Source organism: Siphateles boraxobius, unplaced genomic scaffold (genome assembly GCF_051911475.1).
Source record: "Siphateles boraxobius isolate OS27281-9 unplaced genomic scaffold, OSU_SipBor_1 50, whole genome shotgun sequence".
Classification (NCBI taxonomy): domain Eukaryota; kingdom Metazoa; phylum Chordata; class Actinopteri; order Cypriniformes; family Leuciscidae; genus Siphateles; species Siphateles boraxobius.
Genome location: NW_027509142.1, coordinates 3,019,690 through 3,046,506, shown reverse-complemented (window position 1 = coordinate 3,046,506; position 26,817 = coordinate 3,019,690). Strand labels below are relative to the sequence as shown.

General features: G+C 43.4%; 2 protein-coding genes across 2 annotated transcripts in view; both read right to left on the bottom strand.

Annotated features, from left to right (window-relative positions):
• The window catches only part of LOC143712732 (cell adhesion molecule CEACAM5-like), a 131,996-nt gene that overhangs the window by 70,155 nt on the left and 35,024 nt on the right, over nt 1-26,817 (bottom strand). The gene's annotated exons all lie outside the window — the stretch shown is intronic.
• Nucleotides 1-26,817, bottom strand: part of LOC143712738 (high affinity immunoglobulin gamma Fc receptor I-like) — a 65,466-nt gene that overhangs the window by 13,990 nt on the left and 24,659 nt on the right. Inside the window, exons 4-8 of the mRNA XM_077204747.1 lie at nt 10,556-10,822; nt 8,212-8,313; nt 7,570-7,626; nt 7,072-7,125; nt 5,729-5,797 (exon numbers count right to left, since the gene is read on the bottom strand). Coding sequence (XP_077060862.1) covers nt 5,729-5,797; nt 7,072-7,125; nt 7,570-7,626; nt 8,212-8,313; nt 10,556-10,822 — 549 coding nt within the window. The remainder of the gene's footprint in view (nt 1-5,728; nt 5,798-7,071; nt 7,126-7,569; nt 7,627-8,211; nt 8,314-10,555; nt 10,823-26,817) is intronic.

The window sequence follows — 26,817 nt, the reverse complement described above, 5'->3', positions numbered from 1 at the left end:
GCAGTCCAGGATGGTCCCAGAGCATGAGCCGGATCTTTTTGACCAAATAAATGTGTTGTCACCTGACACCTGGCCCTCTCCAGTTCCACTGCTGTATGGAGAACAAGAATTGAGGCAGCTGTGTGTTAGTCTGGCAATGAACTACTGTAGTGTCAAACAAGGTTTCAGGGACTACAAGGAAAACCCAAACATGGCAATTAAAGAGGGTCTTCTGAAATTAAAGCACACCGTAGATACACTGGCTGTGAGCACATCTGGATGTGAAAGGGGATTTTCAGTGATTAATATTATTGTTTCACCACTGAGAAATCAGCTGAAGATTGTCAATGTGTCCTTTTTGATGTTTGTAAAGTTAGTGGGTCCACCAGTAGAGTTGTGGAACCCAACTAAGTTTGTTAGGAAGTGGGTGATGACAAGGAGGTCAGCAGACCATGCTGCTTGTAGACAAAGAACCATAAATCATAAACCAGAGGAGCCTGCATTTACTCCGATTTGGAAGCTGATGAATGCATGAATTGTACCAGTCAATAAGTAAATGTGATGTATTTAAAGTGTAAACTGTTATGTCTGCACACAAGTGCCTCAAGTGTTGTTCGGGTTGTTTCATTGCCTCCTGTGTCGGTGTGATTAAATCAAACAATAACATAAACTGCCAAAGAAATTGGCTCTGATTCTATTAAATCTACATAATTTTCTTGTTTAAAAAGATGTTTACATATTTGCCAATGTTAAATATGTTCAATTTCATACATTTTCCGAGGTTGAAATCCATTTCCTGCTTGTAAACATTAAAGGTAAAAAAATAATAATAAAGTAAGTGAATTGTAAAGTATTTATCTTTGTTTGAACAATCACACGTTAATACTGGAAAAAGAGCCACTTAATGTAAAAACACATTAAGTCATTTTATGGCGCGATTTTGATTGATGACCATTTACTGTAAATAAGGGCTCCCCCTCCCTACAAAAGCCAATTTAACCACTTACTGAAAGTGAGCATCTCCGTTACGTATGTAACCCTCCCAACGCCACTTCTCGTTGCCACAGTTGCTATACCACTGTTTAGCGGCTGGGTCACCTGCTCGGCTCCTCAGCAAAAACCTGAACTGCGAACACACCCGCTTGCATATTTATACCCGCGCAGTGGGGCAGAGCGCGAAATGCAAATCTCGCATGCCAATATGCATTGGGTCGTTTAGTTTACATTTGAAGGTGATTGGGCTCTCAGATGAGATCCCAATTCAGGGAACGAGGATCACATACAGGTCCTTCTCAAAAAATTAGCATATTGTGATAAAGTTAATTATTTTCCATAATGTAATGATAAAAATTAAACTCTCATATATTTTAGATTCAATGCACACCAACTGAAATATTTCAGGTCTTTTATTGTTTTAATACTGATGATTTTGGCATACAGCTCATGAAAACCCACAATTCCTATCTCAAAAAATTTGCATATTTCATCCGACCGATAAAAGAAGTGTTTTTAATACAAAAAAAGTCAACCTTCAAATAATTATGTTCAGTTATGCACTCAATACTTGGTCGGGAATCCTTTTGCAGAAATGACTGCTTCAATGCGGCGTGGCATGGAGGCAATCAGCCTGTGGCACTGCTGACGTGTTATGGAGGACCAGGATGCTTCGATAGCGGCCTTAAGCTCATCCAGAGTGTTGGGTCTTGCGTCTCTCAACTTTCTCTTCACATTACCCCACAGATTCTCTATGGGGTTCAGGTCAGGAGAGTTGGCAGGCCAATTGAGCACAGTAATACCATGGTCAGTAAACCATTTACCAGTGGTTTTGGCACTGTGAGCAGGTGCAAGGTCGTGCTGAAAAATGAAATCTTCATCTCCATAAAGCTTTTCAGCATATGGAAGCATGAAGTGCTCCAAAATCTCCTGATAGCTAGCTGCATTGACCCTGCCCTTGATAAAACACAGTGGACCAACACCAGCAGCTGACATGGCACCCCAGACCATCACTGACTGTGGGTACTTGACACTGGACTTCAGGCATTTTGGCATTTCCTTCTCCCCAGTCTTCCTCCAGACTCTGGCACCTTGATTTCCGAATGACATGCAAAATTTGCTTTCATCCGAAAAAAGTACTTTCACTGCGTCAAAAGGGGTGTATACGGGAGAATTCAGACAATGAATATATACAATAAATGTGCTGTTTGGCAGGGATCTTTGGAACTTTGTTACGCGTACCTGTAAATCCCTGCAAAGGCCCGAAAACAGGAACTTGTCTGACCACATGCTGTTAGTTGATGGCTTGCTTTGTAAATGCAAATTTGTTTTGGGACTGGCAGCTCAAGATTGCCCCTATTCCCCTGCTCCCCTCATTAGTATTCAGGAAAGGTGGGCTGATAAGTGCTTTACATTGTGTCAATCTACAACAAAGACTGTAGACCCTGCAAAGCAGTTTGTATCTGGGTGTCCTCTGCTCTTCAAGATGGCTTGCAAAAGATCGCTGGAGTTTTACGGAGAGCAGGGTAGAGATGTTACTCCTTTACGTCGGGACAATGTGGCTTTTCAAACTCTGAGTCCGAACGAAAACAGACTGGTGTATATGGTAAATGCAAGTTTATAGAGGATATTTGAAAAACTGGAGACGATGTACAAGAGGTTGGATAAGATGGAGGCTGACATCAATGAGCTCAAAGAGGCAAAAGAGGAGCCTGCTTCAAAGAAATTTAAGAGAGCTGGGAATAATTCTGTTGCGGTAAGTTATTTTCTGACAGTCACAAACATTTGGCGGTGTCCGCTTAACTTTGTGTGCTTTATTTATTAATGTATTTGAATTGAGCCCTCATACTATGTTGGATGTTTACAGAAAGCTGTACTTAGATTGCACAATGGGGAAAACAACATACACAAATATGACCCACAGACAAGGTATATCTTTAAAACTATTGTTTCATAACAGTCCTTTCTTCTAAATTATATTTTTAATCAACCTTCTTTAATTACTGCTCCACAGTCTATCCTCCCCCCACAACCTCGAGGTCACAACCTATCTTTATAATGGCGTCTCCATGGCTGTACTGGACGTAGATCCTGCTGTTTTTAAAGGTAAGTCACAAGAGAATGTCCCAAGGCTACAACTATTTAACTGTATAGATTAGTTAGTTATAAATAAACACATTCTCCCACCTCACTATCTTCCTCTCTCTAGCATCCTGCTAGACGTATTTTGAAACTGTTAGAAGGGGTTACAGGATGGCCCAAGATGAGAACAAAGACAAGATGGAGGACAGCAGGATCATTGTGCGCATGAGACAAAGAAAAAGAAGAGTAAGTGTAAATAAATATAAATCTCAGTAAAAGACTCAGCCTGGGAGAGGCTCCCATCCCAACCAATTTGATATTTTCAGTGGTTTAATTACTTTTTTCCCTCCTATTTTGCAGCTGCTGAGCAACAGGACTGGCGTTCTCCAGACAAGAGGAAGAGGCAGCTATCTGGAAGACTACAACAGTTGACCACATGTCTGAAGAGGAGGATGCTATCTTGGATGGAAAGTCAGTGTGGGTTGTTTGGCCTCCAACCCGCAGTACAGTTTTGTCTGCGCTGTGTGGGGTGCTACAAAAAAGACTGGAAGCAGACCAGAAGTACTTGGGAACTCATCATGCACGAGTTGGTGCAGATCGAGTTGCGGTGGAGACCACAGAAGCTGGCCTGTGAATTATTTTAGTATTACGCATCTAAATATTATTCTATAGTATAATTTGAATATTCTGTTGTTTTTTTATATATAGTATTATTTATATTATAAAGTATTATTTATAGATTGTATTATTTATAATTCTATATAGTTTTCTATATATATACTGCATTTATATATTCTATACAATTCCATATTGTTATCCATTTATAAATTGTATTATTTATATATTGTACTATTTATATATTCTAAAGTATTTGTATATTATATTGTTCTCTTTATATTATACACAGGCCTTATATATTATATGGGGTTATATATTGTATGACTAATAGTAAAGTGTATTCTGTGCTAATGTATTTTTATTTATAGAATTTTGAATGTGTGTATATATGTCATGTGCCCAGTGTCATTTACAAATAATAAAAATAACAAACTCAACTTTGTCTATCTGATTGTCTTGACATTATAACCATGAACACCAATGATAATAAATATTAATAATGAGTAATAATAAACCCAAATAAGGCCATAAACTGGACCAATAGTGTGGGGGTTTAGAGGAGGGACAAAGCATTGAGCAGCCAATCCTATGTAAGACCTCTGACCAATTGAAGGAGGCCACTGCCTTGTGTCCCAAAGGTGTGAAATGCTAATATTCCCTTGCATTGACCCCGACCGGGGGATTATTCACCATGGTAACTGATGGCCCTTAGTGGCTCCCTGCTGTGCCCCAAACTTGGTACATATCCAGGAGTATTCGGGATTGTGTGACGGGACAGCAAACTCCCGTACACACACGTTTATTTGTGGAGTACACAGGAGTACTCAGGAGTTTTACATGCCCGATTACAGCTCTTTTCACGCAGTGTTTGGACCACTGAGCAATAGTCCAGTGCTGCTTCTCTGTAGCCCAGGTCAGGCGCTTCTGCCGCTGTTTCTGGTTCAAAAGTGGCTTGACCTGGGGAATGCGGCACCTGTAGCCCATTTCCTGCACACGCCTGTGCACAGTGGCTCTGGATGTTTCTACTCCATATTCAGTCCACTGCTTCCGCAGGTCCCCCAAGGTCTGGAATCGGTCCTTCTCCACAATCTTCCTCAGGGTCCGGTCACCTCTTCTCGTTGTGCAGCGTTATTTGCCACACTTTTTCCTTCCCACAGACTTCCCACTGAGGTGCCTTGATACAGCACTCTGGGAACAGCCTATTTGTTCAGACATTTCTTTCTGTGTCTTACCCTCTTGCTTGAGGGTGTCAATGATGGCCTTCTGGACAGCAGTCAGGTCGGCAGTCTTACCCATGATTGCGGTTTTGAGTAATGAAACAGGCTGGGAGTTTTTAAAAGCCTCAGGCATCTTTTGCAGGTGTTTAGAGTTAATTAGTTGATTCAGATGATTAGGATAATAGCTCGTTTAGAGACCCTTTTCATGACATGCTAATTTTTTGAGATAGGAATTTTGGGTTTTCATGAGCTGTATGCCAAAATCATCAGTATTAAAACAATAAAAGACCTGAAATATTTCAGTTGGTGTGCAATGAATCTAAAATATATGAAAGTTTAATTTTTATCATTACATTATGGAAAATAATGAACTTTATCACAATATGCTAATTTTTTGAGAAGGACCTGTATGTAACCTAGATGTTCTTTATCACTATGGAAAAACCCTCCATTGGAGCCTTTATTTTTAAGAGTGTAATGTACACTCTAAAAATAATGTGTTGGTTCAACAACCATTAACTGACACAACAGTTTACATCCATCTTTTTGAGTTATGACATATTTTAATGAAATTATGTAGAGGAACTTAATAATATGTAACAAACACAATTTTTAAATTGATTCGTCAAAAAAAAGTGATTAAGTCACTACAACTACTTCAGTAACGCCGAAATTTGAGTTTAAATTACACACAGTATTAAGTTAATGTAATGATCAACATTATTATGTCAACAGAACTTAAAATGTTTAATGAAATTAAAAATTAAATTAAATTATTGATTTATTTTAAAAATATTGTGATATAATAAACATTAGTAGATGTTTGTTAGGTTTCTTACCTTTAATCCTACCATCCAAATTAACGGCTGAAACACGATCAGTAAGCAGTTCTTCTTTTTCCTTACATTCTTAATGATATTAGAGAGAGAGTGTGGTGATTTATTTAAGTTTAAAAAAAATCAAGGCTTGTTAAACAAGCAAATTCATGCAAAATGAATGTCACTGATAGTTTTTCATATAATATCATCACAAAAGCTTGGGATATGAAATAGTACCATTTGTTAAAGTGAATGAGTACATGACTGTGTTTTTGATTGCAGAGCCGGCCCAAGCCTTTTTGGCCTAAGCAGAATTTGATTTTGGGGCCCCCTCCCACTACGCGGAGTCACCTGTGCTTGACGATTATTGACACAAATACCACGCAATAATGATACATTATAAATTAATACAGTGAGGTTATGTCTTATTAATACAAAATAAATACTTAATACAAAATATAGATAGCCAACTTAAATAAAAAAGTTTTAACTTTTACTTTACTCTTTTACTAACTCTCTGAAACTTCTTAAAACAAACTGTCTCAAAACATATCATATAAATTATTTGCTAAAATAATGACAAAACTGAGAAATCAGAAACATAATAAGAGCAAGGGTTCAACAATGACAATTATTGTTGTAAACTGTAAAAATATTATTATTTCTCAACTGTCTCAATACAGTGTAACTGTCCTCAAAATCTTTTTTTTTTTTTTTTTTTGGATTATCATTGTAACAGACTTTGTTGGATTGAACATGACAGAATCCAACAAAGCCTGTTACTATAATACCGGTAATGATGTACTGGCGCTCGTTGTATATGTGTGTATGCAATCTATTTTTCCCCTTTGGGCTTGCATTAGATAGGAATGGGTCAATTGCTGCACAAAACACACCGTAAATAATCATGCAAACATACTTTTATCTTGCTCTTTTTGTCCCCTCCTCTGTCATTTTTGTCTTTCTATTTTCGGCACCAGAAGGATACGTCCTTTTTGTGACATGGCTTAACATTACCGTGACTATGCGCAGTTGCGCACGAATTGTCTATGCACGCGCGAGGTGTCTAGATTATGCGCATGACTTAAACGCTGGCAAACCCAGCAGCCGTTTTAGGCAGGTATATTGATCATGAAATCAGAATTTACTTGTCTTTAATTATTCATTCATTCATTCATATTAATTCATTCATTTATGTCACTTGTTTAAGTTATCTAAAAATTTTTTTTTGATTTTTTGTCTCGATTGGGGGGCCACCTGGTGGCCAAGGGGCCCCAAGCAGCTGCTTTGTTCGCTTATGCCTCGGGCCGGCCCTGTTTGATTGTAATGTCATCCAGACACAGTTAAAGGTTAAAGGCGCATACCTTCCATCTCTGTAGGACTGTTGTCCATGTATTCCTCCAAGGGTGAAGCAATTTCTGCAGAGTAATTAAAGACCGATACACATGTAAAATGGATACATTTCTCTCTCTCTCTCTCTCACACACACACACACACACACACACACACACACACACACACACACACACACACACACACACACACACACACACACACACACACACACACACACACACACACACACACACACACACACACACACACACACACACACACACACACACACACACACACACACGTTTTATGGCGACTTTTCAAAGATATGATTGTTTATACTGTACAAACTGTATTTTCTATCTCTTTACTTTCTTAAAAACTTTCTGGATTTTTACATTTTCAAAAAACATCAGTTAGTATGATTTATAAGCTGTTTTCCTCATGGGGATCAATAAATGTGCCCAGAAGGTACGAAATGTCTGGTATTACTATAGTTGTGAGGACATTTGTTACTCATAACTTACGGTTCTTGGAGTCTGCCATTGAGAAAAACAAGTCCTCTGGTACCGTTACTTTTATCTCTAAAGATAATGATAAGAAACAAAAGTTTTAGAAGAAGTAATTTAAATGTTAAATGTTACTTATATAATTAAAAACACAGAAGCTAAATGTTACTTGTAATTAAATGTAATTAAAGTTGTGACAGTTGAGAGCATGAAGTGTTCAACATTTCACACTTTGTTTTTTCAGATAAGTATGTAGTCTTGGGGAGCATAAGAGACTTTTAGAAATGTAAAAAATAAACAAATCCAAACATCTGAATGGTAGTTTAGGACAATAAGCTGAAAATGGCTGAATCCACATCAAAGGCTTAAGTGTTTAATAGGAATCGTTATTTTCAGCAGCTATTTACACTAAGTATTCTAGAGGGTAAATAGGGTTTACACCGAGTGTAAATATCAACAAATGAAATCTTGTTTACGCTACATCCACTGATAGATTCAAACAAAGTGTAAATAGAAGTGGCACTACTGTATTTGAAGTAAGTCTAAACAATGGGTGACATGAGGCTGGTTGCTGGTGCTTGGTGCATATAGATTGTTTTTGCTTGGTGTAAATAGATTGTTTTTGCTTGTTTTTTAATGATGTTTTTTAACGTATTGTACCTGGTTTACGGCTGATTCTTAGAACGAGGCATCCAATGATCAGGATTACAATAAAACAGACAAGACATCCTGAGATGGCCAGCAGAATTTTTCTTTTTAATACTGTAATAATGAGGGAAATTATGAAGTTAATCAAATTAAATTAGCATTTCCTTAAAACATTTATGTAGATATTATATATAAAAGTTTTTTTGTCCGTCATGGTAACAGGACCTTATCTCACTTTAAAAAAAAATTGTTTTCCTTATTTTTAATCTGAATGTATGTTCCCTTTCTTTCAATGCTGCACTTGATTGAGTGCTCTGGGAACACTTTTTGTTGTGACCAGCTGTGAAATATGTGTGCAGCATGTCAATGAAATTGACTTAGAACTTGTATAGCCTCGGACAGTTATGTCATCGCTCATCAGAGGCTATAATTAGATGTGCCACAGGTGCATCGACAGGTCTTTTTTTCTTCAGATCATACTGTGTGTATGTGTGTGATTAAAGCTCTATCTATCTCTCTGCTAGGAGTTAGTTTTCATAAGCCAGTGTGCAGAAAATGTTCTCTTTCTCCTCTCACTCTTTTAAACAAATGAAAAAAGGAAAAGAAAAGAAAAATGAGCAATGTGCAAAGTGTGTGCCTCCATATTGCTTTGTATGTTTGGGGGAGGAGCACGCTGCCCTAGTGTTGGAGAAGGGCGAGTGTGAGCATTGTGAATTATTCATGTTTAAGATGGTACGTGCTCCTCTTGCTTATTTTCAAGGGCCAGCACCCGCAATGCCATCATGATGCTCGAATATGGATCTGGCTGAGGGGCGAGAGGCAAGAGACGGGTCCGTCCCTAGCACTCGCTCTCTCATCAGACCCAGATGTCCTTTTGCTTGATGCCTACCTCCGAGCGTTCCTCACGTGATGACAAAGCTTGTGAGGAAATACTCAAGATGGTTACTCGGGCGGTGGCCAGATTACAGCTAGACTAGGCACCGAACAAGAGACCCCCCTAACGCTCTAAACTGGAAGGCAGATTTTAGTCTGGTGGCCAGCAGGAGGGATCCCTACAGTGGTCTCTCCCCTTCTTTGAAGACCTCCATAACGAGTTGTCTCGTTCATGGGGGAAAACGTATACTTCTTGTGTCTTTGCATCTTTGATTTAAACATTTTTGATTGCCGTGGATGCAAAGGCATAGGGATATATGATGATGCCACAGACCGAAGAGAGTCTTGTGAGCTATCTCTCTCCTGGTTCAGTATCATTATTTAAAAAAAACTCTCCCCACTAAGCCATGCAGAACCACCTCAACACTAGTGGAGAAAGCGTTTTAAGCGGCAGGTCAGGCTGATGATACCATGGCGGTGTTACAGGCATACCAGTCTGACCTGCTGAAGGACCTGACTGCGGAAAGGTTCCATCGACAAGGAGACATTCTCGGAGCTTCGTCCAGCTACAGATTTGTCCTTTCGTGCGACCAAGCAAACAACGCGCGCTATCGGACGTTTAATGGGCGCTTTGGTCAGCATGGAGAGCACCTGTGGCTGAATCTCACGGGCATCAAGGACAGGGACTGATGTGTTCCTGCTTGATGCCCCTATCTCACCTTCCGGCCTTTTTGGTGACTTGGTTAATACAGTTGTCAGAAAGTTTCGGGAGGTGAAGAAACTTGAGGAAGCATTCGTGCAATTGCTTAATCGCTGCACTCAGGGGGAGCGGCTGTCGGCCACCCAGGCTCAACCTTCTGTAAAACGTGAGGCACAAAAATATAGTGTGGCGAGTAGCACTCCCCCTCATCAAGACTGGGGTCCGGCTCGCCGCCCTCAGCAGCCTTCAAAATGGCCAGACCTCAGGACTACCATCTCCAAAAAGAGGAAGTCCTGATGGTCTTGTGCCCAGCTCTGTGGGCGCGACCCCCTTCGGGACGGGGCGCATGAAAAATAAATCAGCCCGCCCTTTCCCGGCACCCCCACAAAACCTCTGTACAATCCCCGCCGTCTTTGGTGTTTCGGGGGGGGTAGCGGTTTCCAGCAAAATATTGTTGTCCAGGACTCATGTCTGAGACTTTTTTGCGTGCTTGTGAGTTCACACTACACAACTGTGAGGGGTCCAGACACCCCCAGTTCTAAATCAATTTCATTGACGTGTTGCACACATATTTCACTGCTGGTCACAACAAAAAGTGTACACAGAGCACTGAATCGAGCGCAGCATCTGGTTCCCGCTTTTTCAGGGAACAGGGTTACAGTCAAGTAACCCCAGACGATCTTGAAAATCTTGAAGATAACTTGACATTGTTTTAGTCCACAAATCATTCACATCTATTCATTGTATGAAATAAGTTTAATAATAAATATTCCCATAACTCACTAATATTATTGGCTGTGAAGCCCTCACTCAGGGCGGAGTACAGTGGTCTCTCTGTCCTTATTCCCTTGCACTTGAATACACTTTTAATAGTTTCTTCAGTTGCTGTCACTTTGAACATATCTGATGACCCATTGAGCTTCTGTTCGTTCTCGAACCAGGCGTAGCTCCACTCTCTGCCGTCTGAGACGTTACACCTGAGAGTCAGGATATTCCCAGACATGATGTCGCTCAATTCAGTCTCCAGACTCAGAACTGCAGATGGACGAGCTTAGAACAAAACAAGATATTATTTTATAAATAATTTGTTATGAAATCTATTTCATAATGAGTCTTATAATTAATTCTAATCAATTGGTATCAGTGCTTTTACTTTTAGTAACTATTTAAAATGCACTTACTTGTGAAATCAATACTTTATTCATACCATGTATGTTCAAAACATACCATACAGTAAACTTATGATAACAGTAAACACTTAAAGGGATAGTTCACCCATGATGAACATTCTGGGTAACACTTTTATTTTGATGGTCCCTTTTAAACGTGCTGTTGACTAAGTACCTTTGCAACTATATAGCAACTAACTCTCATTAGAGTATTAGTAGACTGTCTGCTGAATATCTGCTAACTCTTTATTGTGATGGTCCCCCAACAGACATTCTATTGACTATAAGTAATTTTGCAAGTACATGTCAACTTAATCTAACCCTAACTCTACTAGTCTACTAGCACTCAACTAACATTCTAATGAGAGTTAGCAGACGTGCAGGTGCAATGTTACTTATAGTCAAAAGAATATGCTGTTAAGCTTCAGCAGGACGAGGACGCACTGAACCGGAAGATCTGGGAGTCTCCCGCATATTGATAGCGGCTCTGTGATGCCCGCAAATGAGTTCAAATCTCCCGGAATCTAGAGCGAGCGAGCATGAGCTTGCATATACTGTGCTCCGAACCGTGTAGCGCACGCACGGCAGAGAGGGACAGAGCGAGAGACCTTGCGTGTGTGTGCTAGTGTGCGTGTGTGCCTCATGAAGCACATGTAAGACAGAGAGCATCCTGATTGCTCAGGATATAATCTTTTGTCTAGTAATTTGAATGTTGTATTCAAAAGGAGATGCAAAGAAATTACACATTGCTGGGTGTTAGATTTTTTAGAGTCGTTATTTGCTTTAAAAAGTCCTTTAAAATGTCAATGACGTCATACACATCATACGACCAGAAATCCTGCTTTACGGCAATCCTTCAGTCACTTTGGGGCTTTCGCGCTCTGCACTTTCTTTTCTCTCGAGGCATCGACAACACAGCTGACACAGGTAAATACACGTGCTAGAAGAGTTTTTGTTTTGTTGTTTTAAAAGACCACGCCAAAATACACACACACATTCTGGTCTCCCTTCGGATGCCACAATGCCATTAAGCGGTATCTCTGGACGTCATCAGTCCTTCCCTGACAAATCAGCGTTCATAAGCAGAATGCTAGCGTGTAATGGGAAACAACTACCCAACCTGTAAGAAATCGAAATGACATAAGTACTCGTTCATTCAACTTTCGACCTATAACCCATGTTGAACTTGCAAAACCTACAATTAAATCTGCGATTTCTCAACGGCAATCGGGTGAAAGAGACAAATTTAGCCGTCTAGCTCCATAGACTCCCATTCATTTTGCACTCATGGGCGATCGCCCCCAGTGGAACTCTGGTAGAACAACAACCAAAATTTGATACAATAGGACTTAATAGGGAGTGACCGGGCTCTCCGTAGACGGGCTCTGATGCTACCAAGCCCTCAGATGCACCTGCCACTAGCTGTTATTTTTATTGAAAATTGTTAAATAGGAATACTTAATGAAATGTTTATTTTTTCAAGAAGGGCATTTATACAGTTTCAACAGTTACAGTGAGAACTTTGAAAAAAGAAATTAGGGACTGAAACAGCGTGAATAGCCAGTTGTTAGTAATTATAATGAAAACAAAAGAAAATAATATTTAGAGCCATAACCAGGCCGGAGAGGTGTGAATTTGTGCAGGGGAGACTGAGACTGATGGGGCTCGTTTGCACCATAAAACAATAGAGACAATAGACTGAATGGATCCTTAGAAGATGACAATAAACATCAGTTTGCATTTTAGAGTCTAATCAAAATAAAGTCATATTACATGATTTTTAAAAACATTTAATTCAATTCACAGTTTAGACTTATCATCTTCAGTTTTTAAATATAACATGGTCCGACATGTGGCTTTAGCAGTAGTGTATTTCTAGATTGATACAATGCCTACTTCAATATTATTTTATGAAGATATTTCATAAAAATACATTTCTAATAACTTTACAAAACTTAAGCGATTTATAAAAAAAAAAATGCATTATGACAATAATTAATTCTAAATTTATAATAAACTGCTGAGTGTCAGCTTTCAAATGAGACCATACTTGTGATTTTAGTGCAAAGGTTTCATGAACTGTATCTGTTTTAGTTTGGGTATGCCATTTCTGGGGATTGTTGTGGGGTTGCTGGCTAACAGGTTAAAGGGACCATCAAAATAAAGTGAAACCAGATTCGGTCATCATTTACTCACCATCGTGTCCTTCCGAACCTGTATTTCTTCTGTGGAACATAGAAGATATATTGAAAGTCATTGGGGTCCAAAACAACATTTGACCACAATTACTTTTATAGTATGGATAAAAATAAGTACATTCTTCTAAATATCTTCTTTTGTGTTTCACAGAAGAAAGAAAGTCACAGAGGAACAACATGAGGGTGAGTAAATGCTGATATAAATTTTGTAGCAATGCGGTTGAAACATGGAAGGAAGCAGGATCCACGTGCAGTAGTAGTATTTATTTAAATAAATACAGGACAGGATATTATAGCCTCCAATAACACCAGAGCAACAGCCCCTCTCACCAGACACGTTATCCCTCTCGCCAGCATCCCCACTTCTGTGCTTCTCAGAGAAAATGGAAGAACTGGTGTATGCTGGAACCATACTATCTCACTCTTTTGCTGCAAGCCCCCAGATACCAACCAAAAAACGTTAGGCCCCGCAACCACCAACGCCTGCGGGCCTAGCTTGCCCTCCTCCTCCTCCCGTGAGAGCTCTTCGGCCTCTGCCACAGCGCCAGGGCCCACACCCTGCTCCACCTCGAGGTCAACCAAAAACAACTGATACCAGCTCTCAGTGATATGTGTCGGGTCCCCGCTATGATAACAGTAACTTTCTCAAATGTTTACAGAACAAGCGGGAACCCAGAGCGCCTGTATCTTTCTCTATTGCGGTTCAAGTACATGATAGAAAGTCTAAGGCCTTCAAAAGCCGTACAGCAAACCCATCTAATCTGGTGCCTATTACACACCAAACTAAGATTGCTGTGGGGACAAAAAGTAAAACTATTAAGTTAGCACTTTTAAGCATTCGCTCACTTAAAAATAAATCGCTTCTAGTAAACGACTTAATAACCACATACAACCTGGATTTTATGTTTCTAAATGAAACTTGGCTAGAAGACAGCTGCAGTGCAACAGTCCTCAATGAAACAGCCCCTCCTAACTTTACTTTTTTGAGTGTCTGCAGAGCTGTTAGAAGAGGGGGAGGTTTAGCTGCTCGTTTTAAAGATGTCTATCAATGCAAGCAAATATCATTTGGGAATTACCCGTCTTTCGAATATCTGGGTATTGTGTTAAAAGGTGCTCCACGCATTTTACTTATCATTGCTTACAGGCCTCCTAAATACTCTCCAGCCTTTGCTGAGGACTTTACAGAACTGTTATCAACAATTGCCTCTGAGTTTGACTGTTTTGCTATTGCTGGAGATTTTAACATTCACATAGATAATGCAGAAACCAATATGGCAAAATAAATCAAAACTGTTTTAAAAACTTTTGATCTGACTCAGCATGTACATGGACCCACACATATTCGTGGACACACTCTAGATTTACTTATCAGTAAGGGTCTAAACATTTCATCGATTGTTATTAAGGATGTAGCACTGTCTGATCATTTTTCTATTTTCTTTGATATATTGTTCTCTACTGCCATTGAAGCTAGATCTGTGGCTGTCAAGAAGAGATGCTTAAATGAGAACACTAGTGTACTATTTATGAAGGCTATATCTTTAACACCAAGCATATCTGCCAACTCTGTTGATTTTCTCCTTGATTCTTTTAACTCAAAAGTTAAGAGTGTAATTGATGATATTGCTCCTGTGAAAGTCAGGAAAAAGAGTGGCAGATAAAAAGCACCTTGGAGAAACTCAACAGCAGTGCAAAATATGAAAAGACAATGCAGAAAAGCAGAGCGCATGAGGCGGAAGACAAAACTTGTATTCCATTATAACATCTACAAAGACAGCATCCATGCTTTCAATGAGGAACTAGGCAAAGCTAGACAGACTTTCTTCTCAAATATTATGCAGAATGCAGAAAAGCAGAGCGCATGTGGCGGAAGACAAAACTTGTAGTCCATTATAACATCTACAAAGACAGCATCCATGCTTTCAATAAGGAACTAGGCAAAGCTAGACAGACTTTCTTCTCAAATATTATAAACAGCAACATAAACAACACACGCACTCTTTTTGCTACTGTAGAGAGACCGACAAACCCCCCTAGCCAGATTCCCAGTGAAATGCTCTCGGAGAGCAAGTGCAGTGAGTTTGCTTCTTTCTTTTCTGAGAAAATCAATAATATCAGAAAGGTGATCAGATCATCCTTGAGTTGCTCTGGGGTCAGACAGACCAGACCACAACCTGAAAAAGTAGTCACTATGTCTGATTTCGAAGAAATTGATGGCAAAATTTTGGAAGAAACCGTACAGCACCTTAAAACATCAACCTGCGTCCTTGACACACTTCCCACATCCTTTTTCAAAAATGTGTTACACAGCTTAGAAGCAGATCTCCTAGAAGTGGTAAATGCCTCACTTCTCTCTGGTAGTTCCCTTTCGAAGGGAACTCAACAATATGTCATCGACGCTATGGGGAATGCCTCAGGCGTGACAGGTGTCTGAAATCAAGTATCAACTCACAGCAATCATGTTGACCGGCGACAGCCCGTGCATCATCAGCTCGAATGATGAGCACGCAACCTGGATGTATAAAAAGGGCGCCTAGAGACCGTGACAACATCCTTCTCGTCTTCAGGGACTGTTTTGTCTGTTTGAAAAGTTCAACAATAGCAAAAATGAAGAGTACAGAGAAGAGGGGAAAAATTCCTTCCACAAGTGTGCCGACCCGTGTCCCAGATATTTGACACCGGAAGACTCACACGATCTATGCGTTTTCTGCCTGGGAGAGGAGCACGTGCGGGAAGTTATCGAGGGAGCTTCCTGCGCAAACTGTGAGAGTTTTTCTCTAAGAACTCTCCGCTCTCGTCTGTCCCACTTTTCGAGGGAAGTGGGCGCGGCATCTGAACCCCGCGGTGCTGGTCCCACTCGGGCTCAGTGGCGCGTGAACTTGTTGGGCTCTCAGATGGAGCTGGCGGATCGTCTGGAGAGGGGCGTTAACCTCGCGGATGATCTGCCAGCTGACGGGGGTGAGTTACAGGTCGATGTTGAAGAGGTTCTTTCTCTTTCTGATGGATCTGTAACTGGTTCTCTTTGGGCCGGGCAGGAGTTGGCTGCTGATGATGTCAGTCTGGTTGAGACTGAACCATCTCAGCCCTCCTGCCCAGTGTACGCTGAGTTGGTGGACGTTATGGGGCGCGCCACCAACAGATTGCAGCTGCAGTGGAGGCGCGTCCGGGAGGAACCTGCTCATGGTATTTTGGACGATCAGTTCCTCCCTAACCATAAGCCACCAGCCCGGACAAGCCTTCCATTCCTTCCAGATCTCCACTCTGAGATCGAGAAGGCATGGAAGAACCCGTTTTCTGCTCGTCTTAATCTGCTTCAGCGGAATAATTTCGCTGCTATGGATGGGGCCCGCAGAGCACGGGTATGTGTCGATGCCGCCAGTAGACGAGACGTTGGCCAATTATCTCGCCTCTGGTCGGTCTTCGTCACTTGGAGCTCCGTCCCTGCCATCCAAGCCGCTCAAGACTACTTCACGCTTGATGGGCAGAGCGTACACAGCAGCAGGTGCGGTTCTGCACACTCTCGCGGTCCTTCAGGCCTACCAGGCCGACCTGCTGCGGGTCCTCGATCAGGGGGCCGGTCTGTCCCCTGACGCGGTCGCAGAGCTGCGCCGCACCACGGATTTGTCTGTCCGGGGCACTAAACAGTCTGCTGCCTCCATCGTTCATTCGATGGCGGCTATGGTGGCCACTCAGAGGCATCTGTGGCCCAACCAGGCTGACATCGGGGAGAAAGAAAAAACCTTTCTCCTCGATTCGCCGGTTTCATCTTCCGAGCTTTTCAGACCTTCCGTCGAGACGGTGGTCGATAAGTTCAGGGAGGCGAGGGCGCGCTCTGCGGCGTTTAAGAGCTGCATACCGTGTCATTGTCTGCATATCGAGCTGCATACTGCGTCACAGTCCGTCATGGTCTGAGGATCACAGACAGACCTTCGACAGTGTCACAGACAGTGTCGCTTCCCGCGCACCCCCTCCTCCTAGCAGAGGGAGCAGGGCGCGCAGGAGGCGTAACTCCCGCGGGAGGCACGATCTCAGGGAGGTGATCCAGAGCAAACGTTCTCAGACCAAGCGTTAACATCACCTCCCTGGATCTTGTCTCCTAACCATCATCCCTCTCAGCTTGGTTGATAGCAGCGCCTTACCTTTACTTGTGAAACAGTAAAAAAAAAAAAAAAAGGGGGTTACTGAGTTTCTGAGTCCCGGTGTGCTTCATTCCGCACACTGCAGGTTTTTATGCTGAGTGAAGATGTTCTTTTGCGCAAATAACATTGTTCTCTTCTTTTTCAGAACTCGCCTTCTGTACAGAGCCGGGGACATGCTTGGTAAGCGAGGTTGTGAGTCGAGCTTCCACATGAGCTTCCACATGTCAGGTTACAGGCCTTACCCGGCCTTCCTGAATGTGAGCTCCCACATACTGTGGTTGTCAGGTTGCAGGCCTCACCCGGCCTCCCTGAATGTGAGCTCCCACATACTCTGGTTGTCAGGTTGTAGGCCTCACCCGGCCTCCCTGAATGTGAGCTCCCACATACTGTGGTCGCCAGGTTACAGGCCTCATCCGGCCTTCCTGGTTATGAGCTCCCACACACTGTGGTCGCCAGGTTACAGGACTCACCCGGCCTTCCTGAATATGAGCTCCCACATACTGTGGTCGCCGGGTTACAGGCCGCATGGGCCTTCCTGAGTATGAACTTCCACATGCTGTGGTTGTCAGGTTTCAGGCCTCACCGGCCTTCCTGATTTGAGCCCACATGTACTGGAGCTCCCCACATAGAGGGTCATCAGGTCTTAGGCTTCAGTAGACCTTCCTGGTTTTGATCCCCCTCTTACTTCCTCATTGTTCAGAACGAGCACTGGGTAGACCCGTGGATTGAGTGGACGACTTCTGTCATTTCTTCAGGTCGAGTCACACTCTCCGGGGAATCCCGTCTCTATGATCCGTAACTGAATGGTTTCTGCCAGCTTCGCAGGCCTTCGGTTTTCGGATGCCTTATCCAAGGCAATTTCCGGAGGCTCTGTCTTGGACAGACAGGCAATGGCCAGACGGTGCGTCCTAGTATAGATCACCAGGCCAGCCTGGTGGCATTTCAGAAGGCATGCTGTCCTGAATAGTGACTGGCTGGGGTCCCTTGGGTCCCCTCGCTACACTCCCTAGAAGTGACCCCTTCTATTAGGAAGTTGTAGTCCTAAGCCTTTGAGCTGGCCCAGATATACCCCCTATTAACTATGTTCTGGCAGTTTCTTGGCTCATTAGCTTGGGCTATGACCGGTAGGGAGTGCTGTCACTGACAGCCCAATGTGACCTTAGGGTGAGTGGTTTCAGTGTTCTTTGAATTATTGGTTCTGACGGTTGTCACTGCCCTTGGGCATGCACTCCCCTCAGCATGGCGGAGTGGGTATTTCGTTCTCCATAGCGTTGATGACGTATTGTTGAGTTCCCTTCGAAAGGGAACGTCTCATGCTACGACTGTAACCTATGTTCCCTGAGACAGGGAACGAGACAATTCGTCTCCCTGCCATACCTCGGGGCCTGCCCACAACAGTCCCTTCAGACGATAGGATGTTGTCACGGTCTCTAGGCACCCTTTTTATACATCCAGGTTGCGTGCTCATCATTCGAGCTGATGATGCACAGGCTGTTGCCGGTCAACATGATTGCTGTGAGTTGATACTTGATTTCAGACACCTGACACGCCTGAGGTGTTCCCCATAGCGTCAATGACGTATTGTCTCGTTCCCTGTCTCAGGGAACATAGGTTACAGTCGTAACCTGAGACGTTTTCCAAACTCCCTGAAAACTGCAGTTGTCAAGCCACTACTGAAAAATAGCAATCTGGATATGACCATATTAAACAACTATAGACTGATCTTAAATCTTCCTTTCATAGGCAAGATCATTGAAAAAGTTGTCTTCAATCAGCTGAACAAATTCTTAAGCTCAAATGGATACTTTGACAATTTTCAATCTGGTTTCCGACCGCACCACAGCACAGAGACAGCGCTCATAAAGATAATAAATGATATTCGCTTAAATACTGCTACAGGCAAATTATCATTACTGGTACTACTCGACCTCAGTGCTGCATTTGACACTGTCGATCACAACATACATCTTGACAGGCTGGAAAACTGGGTGGGGCTTTCTGGGATAGTCCTAAAATGGTTCAGGTCATACTTGGTAGGGAGAGGTTATTATGTGAGAATAGGAGACCATAAGTCTGAGTGGACATCTATGACTCTTGAGGAGTCCCTCAAGGCTCAATTCTTGCGCCACTCCTATTCAACCTGTGCATGCTTCCAATGAGCCAAATAATGAGAAAGAACCAAATCGCTTACCACAGCTCTACTTAGCCCTATCGCCTAACGATTACAGCCCCATTGACTCCCTGTGCCAATGCATTGATGAAGTAAACAATTGGATGTGCCAAAACTTCCTTCAGTTAAACAAAGACAAAACGTCTCAGGTTACTATTGTAACCATAGTTCCCTGAGAACAGGGAACGAGACGATGCGTCCATCGACGCCATGGGAACGCCCCCAGCGTGACTGCGTCTGAAGCATCTATGTCAACTAGTCCAATGGAAAGAATGAGCGTCACGGGCGGGTGACGTCATGACCAGGATATGATAAAAGCACATCCGGTGCAAAATGGCATTAGCTTCGAAAATTGCCGAAGCAAGCCGATCACAGGGATGCAGGAAGTATGGCAGGGTGACGCATCGTCTCGTTCCCTGTTCTCAGGGAACTATGGTTACAATAGTAACCTGAGACGTTCCCTTACGAAGGGAACTCAACGATGCGTCCATCGACGCCATGGAAACGAGAATACCCAAAGAGCCAGAATTCCAAGTACCCGAGTGTCAGTCTGTTGTAACTAAGCACCTGAGAACCTGGGGCAGCATCCAGGTCTAAACTGTAAAATCTAACGAATGTGAGCGGAGAGGACCAGCCCGCTGCATCACAGACGTCCCGAAGAGAAACCCCATATAGTAAGGCTTTAGAAGCCGCCATACTCCTAGTAGAGTGAGCTCGGACCACCAAAGGACACGGCTGGTCCGAGTACTCGTATGCAAGTGAAATAGCCTCAACTATCCACCTACTGACCGTCTGTTTAGAAGCAGGAAGACCCTTCTTAGGTGATCCAAAGCAAATCAGTAATTGGTTGGACTTCCTAAATGAAGATGTCCGATGCACATAAGTGTCCAGTGCTCGCACTGATCCCAAGCAAGATCCCAAGCTGGCACCCTAGTGCGAGTTGCAGGCCTCAGCCTCAAAGTGCCACGAAGGAAACGTGTAACCAGGGGGTCTTGACCCAACGATGTACCCCCCACCAGGGAGTGGTAGGCCGCAATGGCCGCCACGTAGACTTTGAGCGTGGAAGGACATATGCCTGACGTAAAACGCTCCTGCAGGAACTCGAGTACTGTGGCTCAGTGGTTCATGTAGGTTGTCTACAAACCAAAAGGTTGGTGGTTCGATCCCCGGTTCCACGTGACCAAGTGTCGAGGTGTCCATGAGCAAGACACCTAACCCCAGCTGCTCCCGACGAGCTGGATGGCACCTTGCATGGCTGACACCGCCGTCGGTGTGTGAAAGAGTGCGTGAATGGGTGAATGTGAGGCAATATGTAAAGCGTTTTGGTGGCCATTGGGTCTGTTAAAGCGCTATATAAATGCAGTCCATTTACCATTTACTGTGTTCACAGAACAGTTAACTGGATCCCACTGATGTCGGTGACACCATAAAGAGAAAACTCTCCATTTAAGCGCATATAGTTTCCTAGTAGCTGGGGCTCTGGAGCTTAGAATGGTCTCAGCAGCCTCGGCTGAAAGACCACTCTCTATGAGTTGGGCACCCTCAGAGGCCAAACCCACAGGTTCCAAATCTCTGGTCGAGGGTGAAATATTGTGCCCCCGGCCTGAGACAGAAGGTCTCTCCTGATCGGGATCTCGAAGGGAGGACCGTCTAGGAGATGGATCAGGTCCGAAAACCAGATCCGACTTGGCCAGCGTGGTGCTACTAGCAGTAGGCTTATTCCATACCGGCGGACTCGCTCCAGAACAGTGTGTCGTATTTTGATAAGACAGTGTGTCGTATTTTGAGACGCAAACAGATCCACTTCTGCTTGGCCGTAAAACTCCCAGATTTTCTCCACCACCTCGGGGTGGAGTCTCCAGTCCCCTGGCCTCAGCTCCTGCCTCGACAGGATGTCTGCTCCTATATTCTGGACCCCAGGAATATACACTGCCCTCAGAGAGAGTACCTTCCCCAGAGACCACAGGAGGATCTGGTGCGCCAGTTTGCAAAGCGGACGCGAACGCAGGCCCCCCTGACGGTTCAGATAAGAGACCACTGATGTGTTCTCTGTTCGTACGAGCACATGATGGCCCCTCAGGTCTGGGAGGAACTGCCTCAACGCATTGAAGACAGCCATCATCTCCAGGCAATTTATGTGCCACGAGTGATGATGACTCTTCCACAGACCCTGAACTGAGCGGCCTTCCATTACCGCTCCCCAGCCGGTGAGGGAAGCATCTGTCGAGATAGTAACTCGATGGCAAAGAGCTCCCAACACCGGACCCTGGGTTAAGAACCAGTGCTTCCTCCATATAACTAAGGCACGAAGGCAACGCCGCGTGACCTTGATCATACGAAGTGGGTTTCCCCTCGGGGAGAACCCTCTGGTCCTGAGCCACCACTGTAAAGGCTTCATGTACAGCAGGCCAAAAGGTATCACGTTGGACGCTGCTGCCAAAAGACCCAACAGTTTCTCGAACTGTTTTACAGTGCGTGACATGTAAGGATCATGGCAGGAACTACCTGAACTGGCTGCTCTAAAGCCCCCCTCAGAGGGCGCGAAACCGATGCTGTGCCGCAGCATAGCATCAGCGACTCGCTGGAGACCGCTGCGCCCTGAAGCACCAAGGGTGGCAGGGTTGGCAGAACGGTCTCGTGAGGATCCCGAAATGGAACGGGCACCGTATAATGAGGTGTACACCGCTCTACTTCGGTCGGAGCTGTCCTCACAGGCCTGACGCATGAACATCAGGACCTTTTTTTTTTTTTTTGAGCCGAAGTCCTCTTCGCCTGAAGAACGGTCCTCAGATCCGGCTTCGACTTAGAAGACTTCGGTTGAGAGCCGTCGAGCTCATCATATCATGTGCAACAGAAAGAGAGTGTTGCGTCTTGTGCACCTCCACATAGACACTGGAGACAGAAACACTCTCTTTCTGTTGCACATGATATGATGAGCTCGACGGCTGGGGCTGCTCACGCCCAGCAGCCCCAGGGGGCTGGACACGGCGAGGGATAAACTTTTTAAAAGCGTCAGCTTGCTTTTTAGACTCCTGAAATCTCTCGACGACCCCGTGGACTGCGTCGCCGAAGAGACCAGAAGGTTCAAGCGGAGCATCTAATAAAAAAGCTCGATCTTTTTCTTTAATCTCTGACAGATTTAACCATAAATTTCTCTCAGTAGCTGCCAAGGCTGCCATAGACCGCCCAATTGCTCTGGCGGTCTCCTTAGTAGCCCTGAGAGAAAGATCGGTAGCCCGACGAAGTTCTCGAATATCGTCATGAGAAATTCCCTCACTACTATCCAGATCCCCCAGCAGGTCAGCTTGATAAGCCTGAAGCACTGCCATTGTATGCAGACATGCTCCAGCTTGACCTGCTGCCGTGTAAGCTTTGCCCACTAAAACCGAGGTGGCTTTAAGCGGTCTAGTGGGCAAAGCCGAGGCTTTCAGGGACGATGCGGGACCAGGCGAAAGATAGCTGGCTAAATTCTGTTCCGCCTGGGGCATCACCTCATAGCCATACCATACTCTTTTAGCCCTCTTATTCTCGAATAAGTGTTAACTTGAGGGCTAAAAAGTCGTGAAGAGTAAGGTTTATTCCACGATTTCGATATTTCATTATGAAGATCGGGGAAAAAGGGAAGCCCTCGTGGTGGAGATAAAGTAGTTGAAGATAAAAAGCGCTCATCTAATTTACTTTTAGGACGAGCGCCTTTATTCTCAGATGGCCATTCAATATTAAATTTCTCTACAGCCCGTGACATAACATCCACCAGCTCATCATATGCTGGAGAAATAACTTGTGAATCCCTTTCCCCCATGTGTGTGCTTTCACTCTCCATACTCATAACATCGACCTCCTCGGAGGAAGAGCATTGAAGTAATGGAGGACTCTCTCCCCGGGCGGAAGAAACCGCAGCGCGTGCTTCCGACACCGGGGGGAGAGCGCTGGATCTTCCGGGTAAGGAAGGAGAAAAGGCCCACGGACCCGTCTCCAACCCCTCCGAAAGATACTTTTGCGATCCCCAGGAATGCATTCTCCGCGCCGCCTCGGCAGACGCGGGTCCTGATCCCTGAGGATCGCGAGCCTGCCCACTCTTTTCATCAAAGAGTGACAGGTGAGAGCGGAGCATGCGGAGCGGTAGCATTTCACAGTGTTGACACTCAGCCCCCTCGAAGGCTGAGACCGCATGCTCCACTCCCAAACAAATGACACAAAGCTCGTGTGTGTCCCCACCCGTTAAATAACGCGGGCAGGGAGGAACACACTGCTTGTACACTTGTTTCGCCATAACGTTTCCGAATAAATTGCAACATACAACAATAAATAGACAGAGACTGTATAACACAGATCGCTTGCTGAGGCAACAGAAGCTAATGCCATTTTGCACCGGATGTGCTTTTATCATATCCTGGTCATGACGTCACCCGCCCGTGACGCTCATTCTTTCTATTGGACTAGTTGACATAGATGCTTCAGTCGCAGTCACGCTGGGGGCGTTCCCATGGCGTCGATGGACGCATCGTTGAGTTCCCTTCGTAAGGTAACTGAAGTCATTGTGTTTGGAAACAAAGTTCTCAAGGTGAATGCATACCTTCACTCTAGGGGTCAAACAACTAAAAATTAAGTCAGGAATCTTGGTGTGTCTCTGGAGTCAGACCTTAGTTTCAGTAGTCATGTCAAAGCAATAACTAAATCAGCATACTATCACCTGAAAAATATTGCAAGAATAAGATGCTTTGTTTCCAGTCAAGACTTAGAGAAACTTGTGCATGCTTTCATCACCAGCAGGGTGGATTATTGTAATGGACTCCTCACTGGCCTTCCCAAAAAGACCATAAGACCGTTGCAGCTCATACAGAACGCTGCCGCCAGAATTCTGAGCAGAACCAGAAAATATGAACATATCACAGCAGTCCTCAGGTCTTTACCCAGGCTGCTAGTTACATTTAGGATTGATTTTAAAGTATTATTACTGGTATATAAATCATTCAATGGCCTAGGACCTCAATACATTGCAGATATGCTCACTGAATATAAACCCAACAGATCACTCAGATCATTAGGATCAGATCAGCTAGAAATACCAAGGGTTCACTCTAAGCATGGCGAGTCCGCCTTTAGCTAATATGCCAGCCGCAGCTGGAACCAGCTTCCAGAAGAGATCAGATGTGCTCCTACAGTAGTCACATTTAAATCCAGACTCAAAACACATCTGTTTAGCTGTGGATTTACTGAATGAGCACTGTACCACTGTTTGTCCGACTGTTCGTACTGTATTTTATTTTATTTTTTATTCTAAACTGTTTTAATTATTCTGATTTCTTTTGATTATTTTAATTTACTCTATGTACAGCACGTTGAATTACCATTGTGACTGTTTGTATGTAATTTATTTTTTTATTCTAAACTGTTTTAATTTTTCTGATTTATTTTGATTATTTTAATTTCTTCTATGTAAAGCACTTTGAATTACCATTGTGTATGAAATGTGCTATATAAATAAACTTGCCTTGCCTAAATAAACTCAAAACTTGACAAAGACAGACTCAGACTAGGGAACAGGACTCGGGAACAGAACAACCAACATACAACATCAAGAACTCCATAAGACTGAACCAGACACAGGGCTTAAATACAAAGGCAAAAAAGCTAAACTAGATAACAAGGGGGTGTGGCTAATCAGAAACACCTGGGGAGACTAATATACAAGAAAAATGTCTCAGGTTACGACTGAAACCATAGTTCCCTGATAAAGGGAACGAGACGATGCGTCGATGACGCTTTGGGAACGCTTCCAGCGTGAATGCGTCTGAAGCATCTATGTCAACTAGTCCAATGCAAGGAATGAACGTCACGGGCAGGTGACGTCATGACCAGGAAAGGATAAGAGCCCATCCGGTGCAACCGGCATTAGCTTTGAAAATTGCAGAAGCAAGTCGATCACAGGGATGCAGGAAGTATGGCAGGGCGACGCATCGTCTCGTTCCCTTTCTCAGGGAACTATGGTTACAGTCGTAACCTGAGACGTTCCCTTTCGACGTTCCCTTACCCAAATCGCCAAACTTTCAAATGCCTGAGTGTCAGCCTGTTGTAATCACTACACTAAGCACTAAGCACCTGAGACCTAGACAGCGTCCAGGTCCAGGCTATAAAATCTGATGAATGTGAGCGGTAAGGACCAGCCCGCCACATCACAAACGTCTTGGAGAGAACTCCATATAATAAAGCTTAGAAGCCATACTCCTAGTGGAATGAGCCCTGACCATCAAATGGTTGGCAAGAGGACTCACAAGCAAGATAATAGTCTTGACTATCTATTTGCTCAATAGGTTGGTTTTCTCCACGGAGAAGTCCGAAGAACATACAGTAGGTGGACAACCAGAATAACACTTTTACCGCCGCCGTTCTGCCGCTGCGGTAAAATTTGGGATGTATTTGCTGCCTTTTACCGCTAAGGGGCGCTACAATCACAGACTTTGAATAGTATCCATTTATTCTCTCTCTATTGAGTAATCTGCCGCCGCGTGCGGGTCATTCAGAGCGATTGAAAGCTGGTAGCAGATGAATTCACGTGAAACATAGTTAAAATAATTCATAATCACAATACTGAAATTACTGAAATTAAATTGAATAAATAATGAAAACTTAAAACATTGCAATAGAAACATATTAAGCTACATCAATGAGGCTTTGCAAGAGCATAAGACCTTGATCGAACCGTGTTCTGACGGTAGCTCAGTGGTCAACGCAACGACATAAACCTCTCGGAACTTCAAGCGACTGAGATTTAATCACATTGTAGCATACATGCTGTTATCCGATGTTGGCCGACAGCGTTAATGTTTTACCGTTCTTGATGCTTAACTGTTTATTAGCGAGTTTATTGACTGTTTATTTATTTAAAGTCAAACTTTTTGTTTAATTAGCAGAGGTGTCAATTCTAGGGGTCAAAAAGTAAAAGTCCTGCCATATGTTTATTCCACCCATTAACTCAGCCAGCTGATTTCACTAATTAGTTCTATCTCCTGGCTGAAAAAACTATGCTAATTAGCAAATCCAGGTGATTGGAACAAAATACTGAGGAGGAATTTTACTTTCTGAACCTAGACTTGACACCTCTGTTAATTAGCAATGGCAAATTACAACCTAAATTTGTTACATTTCTGTAGAGCCGCTGCACAGACAACAAAACTGATAAAGGCAGATTGTCAGCCGATCGCGTCAGAAAATGAAAATGAAAAACCTTGTCTGTAGTCTGCTAAATTATTGTGTAAAAAACACTAAAATTACTTAAGTTTGAAACCCCATCGAACATTTCAAGGTGTAAATAAAGTGTCGGGACAGTTTTTTTTAAAATTTAAAACAGCTGCATCCAGTTTAGAGT